At 32.1% G+C, this 13068-nt stretch overlaps 1 protein-coding gene across 1 annotated transcript in view; it reads right to left on the reverse strand.

Moving 5' to 3' along the window:
• Nucleotides 1–13068, reverse strand: part of LOC131065978 (probable LRR receptor-like serine/threonine-protein kinase At1g07650) — a 107351-nt gene that overhangs the window by 12076 nt on the left and 82207 nt on the right. The window contains exons 14-16 of the mRNA XM_058000625.2: nt 12778–12831; nt 12423–12467; nt 12207–12253 (exon numbers count right to left, since the gene is read on the reverse strand). Coding sequence (XP_057856608.1) covers nt 12207–12253; nt 12423–12467; nt 12778–12831 — 146 coding nt within the window. The remainder of the gene's footprint in view (nt 1–12206; nt 12254–12422; nt 12468–12777; nt 12832–13068) is intronic.

A 13068-nucleotide genomic window follows, 5' to 3' on the forward strand; every position in this document is an offset into this window, starting at 1 on the left:
TATTGGTTTTTGGTACTACTTTTTAACAACTAAAATTATGAGACGTACAAAATACATACATTTTCCATATTTAATGTAAATAGGTTAAAAAAATTATATTTGACAAAGTGGAGTGAACCAGTAAATCTGAAGGAGAGAGGCAGAGGAGAAAATAGAAAAGAGGGGATAGCAAATGAAATAACAGAAATGGATGTTGCTGCCAGGGTTTTTGGTACTACTTTTTAATAGAAATAGATTTAGAAATAGATGTTGCTGCCAGGGTTTCTGAGGGGATGTATACAACTTTCTTTTTCTAGTCATTTGGTGAAGATATCTACAAATTGCTTTTCCATCCGGCAATGTTCCAAGAATATTTCGCTAATAAAATGACACCTTGTGTAAATGTGTTTGCTTCTTTTATGAAAAATTGGATTTTTGGACAGTGCTATGGCTAAGTTGCTGCAATAGATCTTTGTTGCTTCTTGTTGTTCATTCTTCAAGTCTATTAACATTCTATTCTTATAGTTGCTGCATACTTTGTTGCTTCAGCAGATGAAAGAGTGGCATTTGGTTGTTTCTTTGAAGCCAATGACACTACACCTGACCCAAAATGAAAAAAAAAAAAATCATAAGTGCTTTTTTTCTATCATCTATGCTGCCTGCACAATCACTATATGTACATCTTGTTAGCTTCAAATCACTTGACCTTGAGTAGAGAATTCTATAATTCCTTGTTCAATTTACATATCTCAATTTTGTTTTTCCCTGCTTGCCAATTAGAAAATTTTCAAGAGTCCATGGACCTTGAAATTAGACTAACTAAAAATATTATGTTTGGTCTTGTGGCTATTAAATATATAAGATTACCAAAAGGTTTTTTATATAAAGTCGGATTTGCATCGGATCCTTTGTCATCCGTATTCAATTTCAAAATCTATCACACTTGGTCTTGGGGCTGCCATTAAATTCATCATGTTAAACTTCTTCAAAATGTCAGTTACATTCTTAGATTGTAAAATTAATATACCTTTTCATTCTAATTTACTTCAATACCAAAAACGTACCTTATAAGCTCAAATCAGTCATCTCAAATTCCTATTTTATAGCTACTTTGAATATGTCAATTGATAAATCACTCGTTAATATCAAGTCACCAACATACAAGTAAACAATTACATAATCTCACCTTACTCATTCGTCTTGGTGTACAATTTAGGATTATTGTTGCACCTATTGAACCATTTTACAAAAGATAGGAATCAATTATGCTATACCAAGCTCTTGGGGCTTGCTTGAGTCCATAGTGAGCCACTTTAGATTGTAAAAATTGTTTTCGTGGCCTAAAATCTCAAACCTAGGTGATTGCTCCATATTCACCAGTTAAGAAATCTCTTAACTTAAGATAACTAGAAAAAATAGAAAATATTCTACAATAATAGCTTACCACGTATTATCAATATTAGCATCAAAAGCATAATATTAGTTTTACTCTATATAGTCTCATGAAAAATTATCTCTTATGGTATCAAAAAGACGATGATGAAACTATAAAATTAAAAATATTTAAAAGCATATAATTGTCTTTAAAAAATAAATTACATAAATCAATAGTGATATCAAATATCAAATATCACATTCCAAAATATTTGTCATAGAGAGTCATGTCTCATGTAAGACACCTATCTATCCATATAATTTATTTATTCAAAGATATTTGGATCTATGAATTTGGAAATAAACATTATCAATTCAATCTCTCCATATTTAACAATTGGCATTAGAACTCATCGTAGTTCTTATTGTTTAATGCCTTTTTCGGGTCCATTCCAAGAAATTTTCAAAACTTGTGAAGAACATCAACTATATTGAAATGTAATTTTGATAGTGGCAATGAGTTCAAGAAATCAAGATGAGTCCATTGGTACTTTCTAAATGCAATTGTCTCATTTTGAGTGCTCTCCACATTTCTTGGAGAAGTTTTTATTTTTGGAAAGAGGCAAGTTTTCATATATATATCTGATATTCTAAGAGTTGAAGGAAATTTTGGTGTGGATAAAATCCATAGTAGGTCCATTTTATTATTTTTCTTGATTTTGTAATTGTGTGAAAAATAATTAAATGATTAAATATTTAGGTTGTCGTAAAGAAAAAAATTAGAAGGAAACTTATATTTAAAATTCTATAAAGGAAGAAATATAAAGAAATAACAACGGCTTATTGTTAGGTTCCAAAATAAAGTTAAACTAAAATGTCACTTTAGGTAGATAATTTCAAGACAATTAGGCTCCTATATCCTCAGTATGAGCTTGAAACATGTTTCTAAACCTACAACTACACAAAAGAGGAGAAAAATGGTGTTGGGTTTACATAGGAGCTTGCCTCACTCAAACCCTAGGTTGGACTCAACTCTACATCAATTGTGATTAAGAAAGAAATAGAAATTTGAAGTAAATGCTTGAATGTAAATGCTTAATTGAAATGATTATACCTTCAACTGATGATGCAATGCTCTTAGGATAAGCAATAACATGAAAACTTGTAATAAAATCCATTATGAAAACATAATTGAAGATTCCTTGTTGTAGCTTGTTGCTCCTTGAACCCAGATTTGCTCCTTAAAAAAAAAAATTGCTCTTAGAATGAGAGTTGTGGATTGATAATAAGAATAGGGAGTGATGTCTTATATAGGGTTCTCAAGGTAAATTCATTGACTTAAAATAATAATTTTTCACTTCAAGGATAGATCCAAAAATGGTGAGACCCACACTTTCCTCCTAAACTTTTAGCTAAAAAGCATTGGACATTGGGTGTAACTAGTGTCTTGACAAAATAGGTCTAAATTTCAAGAGTAACAAGATAACAGGGCCATACTATCATATATGTAATTTATATGAAAAATGACAATAATTAGGTAGAGGAAAATGTGTATTGAAATTTCAAATGAGATAGGACACATAAAAGATTAAAATGATATAAGATAAATGGCATATTTAAAGTAAGGGCCCAAAGAAGAATTTGTGTTGGAGTTTTAAAATAGAATAGGATTCATAATCTTGAGCTAAGAATTAATTTAAGACAAGAAAATGTCCTAAGATACTTAGAGGAATGAGAAAATTAAAAGAAATGCTAAGGAGAGTGTGAAATTGGACTCATAATTAAAGGAGTACAATTTATGACACTCAAATGTTCTCCCAAAAAATGTTGATTTTAAGATAATTTAAAAAATAAGATATGCAAGATTTTTTGGGGAAAACATGCACAAGCAATTCTGAAGCCTATTGAACCAAGAGTGAGGCTAACAAATGAAGGACTTAAATATTAGAGAAAAATAATTTACAGATGATGTTACTGTTACAAATGTATGTTGCTTGCCATTTATGTCAATCTCGATGATCTGGATTGGTCCGGATATTGCAATATGCAGTGTATGCAGAGTGTTGACAGTTCAGAGTAGTGGAAGATAGGTATGTATGTATGTAAGGCAGCTAGCAGTCATTGTAAGTATGTTGCTGGTATGTTTTCCGGTAGATTGTTGCTCAGAAAATGTACAATGTTAGTAGGTGGATATCTTTCTCATAGTGTCTGAGTTTTGGTGTTGGTTGTGGGAATTGAGTTTGTGCTCCAAATATATATGCAATGCAATCTATTAGTATTCAGTTGACTTATCTCAGAATTGTAGTGCTCCTCATTTTTTGTCTCATTGCAGATATAATAGAACACTTTTGGTATTTTAGTAATCATTTCTTAAGATTGTTGTATTCAAGTTTTTGTGTTTCATAAGTTGTGCTTCAGATATTGTGCTCTAGAAGTATATTTGGTTGTGTAGTATTTGATAGTTCTATGAACTCTGAATTCCTTTAGTTTTTTGGTGTCTAATGATAATCTTTTGGTGATTAGTTATTTATGTCTTTAACTTGTTTATGCTAACTTGGATCGCATTTTTTGTGCTTCAGAAGCATGTTCTTGTGGAAGTTTGAGGAAATGTTTATTCTGTGTTCGGGCGACCTTGAATGTCTTTATATCTTTGTTTTTGCTTTGGTGCTTGTAGTGTGTGATTCGATTATTGGAGCGTCTTTGGGAAAAGTTTCTTTGAGGCCTACTCGATGCTTATACCGGTGGTGTATATATATGAGTGTTATGCTTTAATAGTAGTAAGGGAGAAAGAAAGGAGTGAAATGAATATGATGGTGTGTGTGAGAGATAGAAGGTTGAATATGAGGATCAAAGATTGAATTGTGAAGGCAGAATTGGTGCAATAGTGAATTGGTATAGACCTATATTGAGAAAAATTTGCAGAGATTCCTAGCCAGATCTATCACAAACTATTATGGTGATATCTAAGCTTATTAGGAATTGAACTCATGCATATGTAGATGCAATTTTTTCCAGTTCATACTTGTTTCTCTTAGTAGTAAGCCTTCCAATAGCAAGACATTGTAATCTGGGCATCGAGCCTTGTAATCCCATATAACTGGTTATATTATCTTGCGAGTTTACCCTCCATTTTTTTTCCCATTTGGGTTCTCGACATATAAAAATTTGGTGTCTCTCTTATGGTTGTGTATGTCTTGCATTTCACTTCTATTGGATATATCATTTTATGCTAAGGCTAATTGAGATTAAATTAAGTTTGATAATTTTAGATTGTTTTTTGACAAAAGGAATACTAATTCACCCCCACCCCCCTCAGTATTCTAGATTGTTCAATAGTTACAAGTAATATAGGTTCAAAATTGAATCAAATAAAGGGATGCAATGTATGTAGTGCTCTCATTGTCATAGACAACGACATAGAAAATAAATGTGTTCAGATCTTCATCCCTATAGTGTTGTTAAATTAAAGAATTATTTTGAAAAAATAATTTAAAATAAAAAGTGAAAGAAGAAATCCATGATAAAACATATGCAATTGTATTATGGACAGATCAATAAATCTATTTGAAAAAATACAACATATATACATGTTGTAATTGAGCAGATTGAACAAAGTTATGAACTCTATGGTAAGGGTTGAAGAGGAAGACCAATTAATTTGGAAACTCACAGCTAGTGGTACTTTCACTATGGCTTCTTTGTATCATCAACAGTTCTCCAACATGGAAAGCCCATGCTGGGCTAAGGCATGGGTGAAAGGTCTCACCCCTAAGATTAACATTTTTTTTTGGACTGCCCTACAAGATAAAATTCTAACTATTGAGAATATCAGAAAAAGAGGTATTAGTATGCCTAGTGTTTGCATTCTCTGTAAGTAGAAGCTCTTTCATTGCCCTTTCTCTACTGATGTCTAGGGAAGCTATCTGGACCACTTCAAAATTAGTTGGGGTTTCCCTGAGTCGATTTAGGAGGTTTTCAACTCTTGGCATCATCCTTCAAGGAATAAAACCACAACTTTATTCTAGAAAATTGCCCTTCCTCATATGTGTTGGGGTATATGGAAAGAGAGAAATGATAGAATGTTCAGAGAAAAGGTTTCTAAGGCAAAAATTGTGTTTGAGAAGATAAAAATAAATATAGTGGAAAATATGAATATCATAGGAGACATTGATAATCCCCAAGATAAGGATGATCAATTTATCTACAAAAAGTGGATATTAAAAGGGTCAAGAACACTCTCATATCAACCCTAGAGAGGGTGTGACATGGAGCAGTCTGCCCAAAGGATGGATGAAAATTAATTTTGACAATGCCTCAAAGGGTAACTCGAGTGTTGCAGGATGTGGAGTGGTACTTAGGGATGAATGGGGGAACTGCAAAATCCTAAAAAGTATTCCCATAGGAAATCAGACAAATCATGTTGTTGAAGCGATGGTGGCTTACCATGGGATGATCCTTGCTAAGGAAGCTAAATGCACTAAAGTTTGGTGTGAAGGAGACTCATTGAATATAATCAATTGTTTAAATATGAAATTCCTGCCTTCATGGTCTATTAGTAATGCTATTAAAGCAACTAGGAAAATCAGCGAAGAATTTGAAATGTGTGTTTTTACACATGTGTATAGGAAGGCCAATTCCTGTGTTGATTGGGCTGCCAACCTGGCTTGCCAATCGAAAGACATCATTACTAGTCATGGTGAAAGTGAGATTGCAAGTGAAATGAAATCCCTTCTTAATCTAGACCAGAGCCAGGCTAGGCAACGTGGTACTTTTAATCATTATTTCTAATGCATCATCCACCTTTTTCAATGTAGGGTTATTTCAAAGATATTGAGCATTTATATAGGTGTCTTATCATAATTATCTGGCATGGATTCTGGGCGTTCTTACAAGGCAACCACAGAAACCAGAGGAGAGGATATCAAACCGAGAGAAGGAACTTCAAGGGAAGTGCTAAAAAAATGGGAGGTAATAAGAAAAGATTTGAACCCACCTCTTGCTCTGACTGGAAAAAGAACAATGATGTCTGGGATATCCTTCAGCAGGGGGGTTTGAATATTTTCATGGAGCAGCTAAGTGGGAAAGATCCCACAATTACCAGCTATTTCATCAAAAAATGGAAAAATGGTAAAATCTTGGTCGGGTCCCAGATGCTGAATGTTGATGAGGAGGTCATTGCTGAGGTTACAGGGATGACTACTGAGGGAATGAAATTTTATAGGGATTGCAGCATATCAGATAAAGCAGCGGATAAGTTTCCAGTCATGGACGAAGAGATGAGAAAGATGATTAAAATTGACAACTCCTACCATGCTCCAAAGAGGATTTGCAGGCCATGGAGGTTTGTTTTATTTGCTTCTATTGCCTACATTACTTTAGACGGTAGGTTTACCAGAGCCTATGGGCATCACTTTGTTTTACTCAACCATTTTTGCCATGGGAAAAAGGTGAGCTTTCCTTTTACCTGGCATGCTCTATGGATCACACCATCAAGGAGGTTCAGAAGGATCCTAAAGGTGACCATTCCCTCCACTAGAGGCTTATGGTCCTGGTTTATAAAATGCTTAAGGGGAAGTGCATTGAAAACCATATCAAATTAAAAAAATGCAAGAGATGAGACTACAGAGAGTGAAGCTAGTGGATTCAACTTTGAATCGGAGACTGAGGGAGAATCGGAAGGGACTAGCAAAAAAGGGAGGAATAAGGCTAAGAGGAAAAGGATTGTGGTGGACTTAGACATGTCAGAGTCTGAAACTAAATCTTTAGAGAAAAAAATTGTTAAAACAAAGAAAGGGAAAGCCACTACAAAGCAGACTCAGAAGAAGAATACTGAAAAGGGTAACAACAAAGACATCGACCATATTCTGGTTGATTCTGAAGAGGATACTGATAAAAACAAGAAGGTTGGGGATAAGGATAAAGAAGGGGAGGTTAACCCGGTAATGGGCAACATTGAGGTTTTGAATAGCACAAGTCTACAGAAGGAGGATAAAGGGGATAAAAGGGGTATTGATGAAAATGATACCATAAAAGCTTTCTGTGAGACCATTGCTACCATGGTGAAGGATATCAACAGTTTGAAGACTGATACAAAGGCTATAGTAAGAGTTACAGTTGGTGATAAGCCCCTGGCGGAACATGTTAAAGAACTAGTTGCTATTCCGCACAATGCTGAAGCTATTGAATGCATGGTGGGTAAAATTATAGCAATGGAAAACAAGGTTAATAAGATGGAAGACACCAAGGAAATGGAAAATAAAATGAACAATTTGGGTAGCAAAATCGACAGGTTGGAACTCAATGTTAAGAAGATTGCTGACCAAAATTTTCAGATCCTCAAAGCTTCGGTGGATAACATGAACATCCTTATCAACAGGTTTGAGAACAAGGTTGAGAAGGATGGTGATAAAGAGCAGCCAGACAAGAAGGGTCATGATATGACGATTAGAGATAACACAAAGATCAAGGGTGACATCAAAGGTCATGAGCTAGAGGAATTAAAGACCTTGGCGAACAACATGAAACAAATGGTTGTTCATGCTAAGGAAATCATGAAAAGCATTTAGCTCTCTGTCTCTATTTCTGTAGGGTTCCTTGGTCCTATCTTTTTGCTATCATTGTGCTTTCCTTTTGTTGTCTGTTACTGGTTTTATAGGTTATGTTATGTAAGTTGATCCATTTTGGTGGGATCTTTTTGTCTTTTTGAAGTGACCAGGCACTTTTCTTTCTCGTAGTTATGTTCTCCTGGCTTGTACAAGGTTCGAGTACCTTTCAAATACCTACTTTTACTTAATCAAAACATATATACATGTTTAAAATCTTGTACAAGTATAAATATTCATATTCCAAAATAATAAAAAATATTAAAAGTTAAAAATTTAAAATAGAGTGACAAATTGTTTTAATGAAAGAAAAATATTTTTCGAAAGACATTATGCAAATTATTAAACTAAGAGTAAGTTTGTAAGACTCAATGTAATTCTATATTAATATTTTGTAGATCTAAAGATAAATTGGCTCCACTTTAATCTAATACAATTTCAACCACTATAAGGCCTACCTGAATTATATCCATGTAAAGGAATGAGGTTTAATGTTGGAGCATTAAATATAAAAATAAGTATCATTGATTACAAATTTCATTAATAGTATTTATCATAGATATAATTACTAAATTTATGAAGGTTTTGATCACAAAGATTGTTGATCAACCTAAAAAGTTGTAACATTGGTCACAAAGATCGTTGATCAACCTTAAAAGTTGTAGTGTTGATAATTGCTAAATCTATGAGGGGTTCGACCATAGAGATTATTCGAAATTACTTCAATTGCTCCATTCATATAGACATGATAGACATCTTAGTATGGATAATGATGGACAAAGGTAATTAAGTGCATTTGAATCATAATATTTCTCTTAAGAAGTTATTGTTATTAAATATTTTTTTATTTAGACATGGGTAGCTAATATATCTATTTTTTATAGGTAGCCCTCATCATCTAGTTAAATTATATAATAAAATAAAGTTTATAGGGGGTGTTTAAAATATAAACTATATTTCTTCACACTCCAAAATATTTGTCATGGAGAGTCATATCTCATTCAAGAGACATGGCTATCTATATATGTTATCTATTTAAAGATCTATGGATCTATGAATTCAGATATAGAAAAAATCAATTCAATCTCTCCATTTGTAACAAATATAAATATATAAAATTAAAATTAATTTTCTTTTAACTATTTTTTTTGTAAAAATAAAATAAAGGAACCTATAATAATCAATCATTAGTGCATTAAGATATCGATTAGTAGGTAAGTGCAAAAATATGGATGATTAAAAAGTGGCCACACCACTTTAGAATTGAGTCTAATATAGGCACATGGGTGCAAGAAGTTGAGTCCCACTTTTGGACAAAAAGTGGAAGTGTTTTCCCTATTTTTCAAATTTTTTGTTGATTGATGTCAAAATTTGAGGTACTTAGAGTTTGAATCTGAAAAAACTTTAGTAATAGAAAATGTAGTGCTCAGAGTCTAATTTTCAAATATGTAATTTTATTTCAATACCCACATGGTAGAAATTTCTTTTTAGTAGGCACATTTAAAAACCACTTTTTCAAAATGTCTGTTTCAGGACCATACCACACATGTGTACGACCACCATATTTTGACGTAAATAAAATAATGTTTGCAAATCCTTCTAGGAAAAGATACCTAATACACCAAATATTGATGAGAATATTTTTTCTTATTTTTTTATTGAATATATTTTTTTAATTAATTTTTAATTGACTATAAAGTACCTTTTCAAAAAAATTGGTGTAGGACCACAATAATTTGATGAAAATTTCATTTTTTTAATTTTTTAATATTCAAAATAATTGTATGTAGATTGATGTCATATAATTTATTTTCAAAAAAACCTAAAAACAAAAAAGTTATTAAAGTTTTACTAAACCTCACTATTTTACATTTAGGTACCACTTTTGATTAATAAATAATGCAAAAATATTAAAACTAATCATATCACTATGAAATTTACATTTTTGAAATTAGGACAGTGAGAGCTCTAATGGGTTTTTGTTTCATCAAAAAATATGATCAGGAAGACCTTCAAAACATTACGGCAAGGTAGAAATCTGGTAATCCAGTGCCTTAGCCATTTTTTTGGAGGTCCAAGCATAGGCTTGGTCCCACCAAGCCTAACCTGAAGCCAAAACTGAGGCATAGGTGTGTTTCCCTCTCCATCTTGTATGAAACGAGCGCCCGTTATTTAAAATTCAAAAAATGAGCACCTGTTTTGAAATTTATAGCACTTTAAGAAACGTGTGCCCGTTTTTAGAAACGGGTACACGTTTTTAGAAATGAGTACACGTTTTTAGAAACGAGTGCCCATTTTTAGAAACGTGTGCCCGTTTCTAAAAATCGTGCACCCGTTTCTCTACGGTGGTCTTATCCTAAATGGGCACCCGTTTCATTTTTATGGGTCGGGGCTCCGAAGCTAAACGGGTGCCTGTTTCTTAAAAAATGGGCACTCGTTTTATTTTTATGGGTCAGAGCTCCGAAGCTAAATGGGTGCCCGTTTCTTAAAAAATGGGCACTCGTTTCTAGCGGCAAACTTTTTTGCTCACAAACTTCCGCGGAATTGGGACCCAACTTCTTGCACCCACCCCATGTGGATAATAAACTATTACCAATACTATGTAACTAGTGGATTCTAGAAACTATCTTTCAAATCATATAGATTAGCTAGGCTTCACTATCTAATAGCACATAGGTGAAGGATACCAATAGCTATCCATGATATAATATATAGGGATGGTCTAACTAGTTGGAATTAGTATTATGCAAGTGATGGATGACATAGGATAATGATCATATCTTCAATTGCAGCTAATTATCAATTATAGAACATAGGTTAATAATGCTAGGAGAAACCCATGATAAAATAGGGCTTAACCATATTTCACCATTACCGTGCACGTAATATCTACTAGCAAATACCTCGTACCTCATTGGACTGACATTCACTAGTGGCATGGAGCTGGTAGATGTCAACACCCATCAAATTGAAAGAATCATTAGGATATATAAATATTATTAATGAGGTTATGTGATGTTATTGTTACACTCCTTATATCCAATAATGATTGTAAGTAGTATCAAATACTTGCACATTGTCACAAATGATATACAAAACTAGGGTAAAGATGAGACCCATGATGTAATATGAAAAGCGTTGACACTATTTATGGCTAAGATGCACTTAAAGGATAAGTGTCCCATCATCTTTCTATTATTAGTTGATTACTATATGTGTGTGAGTCAAGCATTATATATATAGGTAATAATAACCTCAATTATTATGTATATTGTTATACTGTTACTCTTTCTAGTGATGATATCTAGTAGTATGTGATGATTGATATCATCCTAGATAGTAGATGATTGAGAAAAAGGATGGGACCCATGATGTAATAGGCAATGGACCCGAATTCCTCTTTTTATACTAAGGTACATGTATGGGATTATGTATTTGTAAGTTGAGTGAAGGGGAAGATTCTTTTAATGAGACCACAACCACTTCTATTTTATAGCTAAGCTATATGTGAATATTTAATGCTTAAATTATTTATTGTGTACACAATGGATGCATTTAAGCTAGTCACGCTATGTACGTGTGATGTATGTGAAAGTTATAATAATGTGTAAATGTGTGAATCATTCATATTATGTATATGTGAGATGCTTAATTGATTTATATTTTTCACTTTTGATGTAGATATGATCTAGCTATCCTATGCATCTAGGTAACATATTATTGAGCTAACACCCATATGTACCAATGAGGTGCATAAGTGTTAATCACCTATGTATGTGTGACATACGTGTGATCTAGCTATTTTGTGTATAGATTATTTATGGTTGAACCATTCACAATGCAAACATGTGATGTTTGAATATGATCGAGACTATTTGATTTTTTGTATGTTCATCAACTAATATTGACTTGAAACTAACACTTAATTAAGATGTACATTTATTATCATTATATTTTAATTGGATATAATTTTGAAAGGATAATCTTAATCAATAATTGTAATTCAAATGAAAGATTAAATATCTCATCTCAAATAAGAAGATATAATTCTTCTATTATTGATATATGAATTACTAAACCTCTAAATTCCATATATATATATATATATATATATACCTCGATATTATACCACCAAACTATTATATAATTTTGCTAATGAATGGTAGCATTATTTCATTTCCTATAACTATATATAGGAATCACAATGACAAAGAAAGATAAAAAATACTATAATACTACTTACGAACTCACATTGTGGATCTCTGCAAGTGAATCCTCTTTGAAAATAAGCTTGATCTCTGGAGTCAATTCATTTTCAACACAAACATGTACATTTCAGTGGCTGTTGACAGATACTAACTCTTCCTTTACACAGAAACACTAAAGTCAATTGTATTCTTATTACCTTATAATAAAAAAATTATTCAACATATATTATTTAAAATGTCAAATAGATTGGAAGCGAACCTTCCATTAGAGACATTGCTGTCAAATGAGTTCTGTATCAAATTCCTGTAAATTTTAACGACTACAATAGTTAAGCATAAAATCTATAGTAGATGCAAAAGCAAAGACAAACCATACGACAATACAATTCTGTGGAAAGAGATCTAATAAGATTGTTTGATTTTCAACTACTCTTCTATATATAAATCAACTAGGTTTAGGATTCCATACTTTCACAGATAAATTATTTCCTTGAAAATTTTTATTAAATTATATTAGTAAAAGAATATAATAAGAGTATATATAAACGCTTAAAATAAAAAGTACTTAATTGATATGTCTAATTGACAAAAGATAAATTATTTGTTATGCTTACACGTGTCTTGTATTTGTTATCAACTCTCCTGAAAAATAATTGTACGATAGATCTCTGTAACAAATGTTCAACATTAGTCTTGGTGTATGAAAGAAAAAATATTTCATATATTTCAGCATCTTCTTAAATTATTCTAGTAATTTGTTTTCACTTTTACAAACTATTAGCAAAGTTTTTAAAAAAAGAAAATGTATTTGTGACAAAATTAAAAGAATATATGTCTTGGAATATAAAGGAACACAATCAAGTATCTAATATGTTTTAGTAATTCATTTTTTCTTTAAATATAAG

The sequence above is a fragment of the Cryptomeria japonica genome, chromosome 2 (assembly GCF_030272615.1).
Source record: "Cryptomeria japonica chromosome 2, Sugi_1.0, whole genome shotgun sequence".
NCBI classification, from domain to species: domain Eukaryota; kingdom Viridiplantae; phylum Streptophyta; class Pinopsida; order Cupressales; family Cupressaceae; genus Cryptomeria; species Cryptomeria japonica.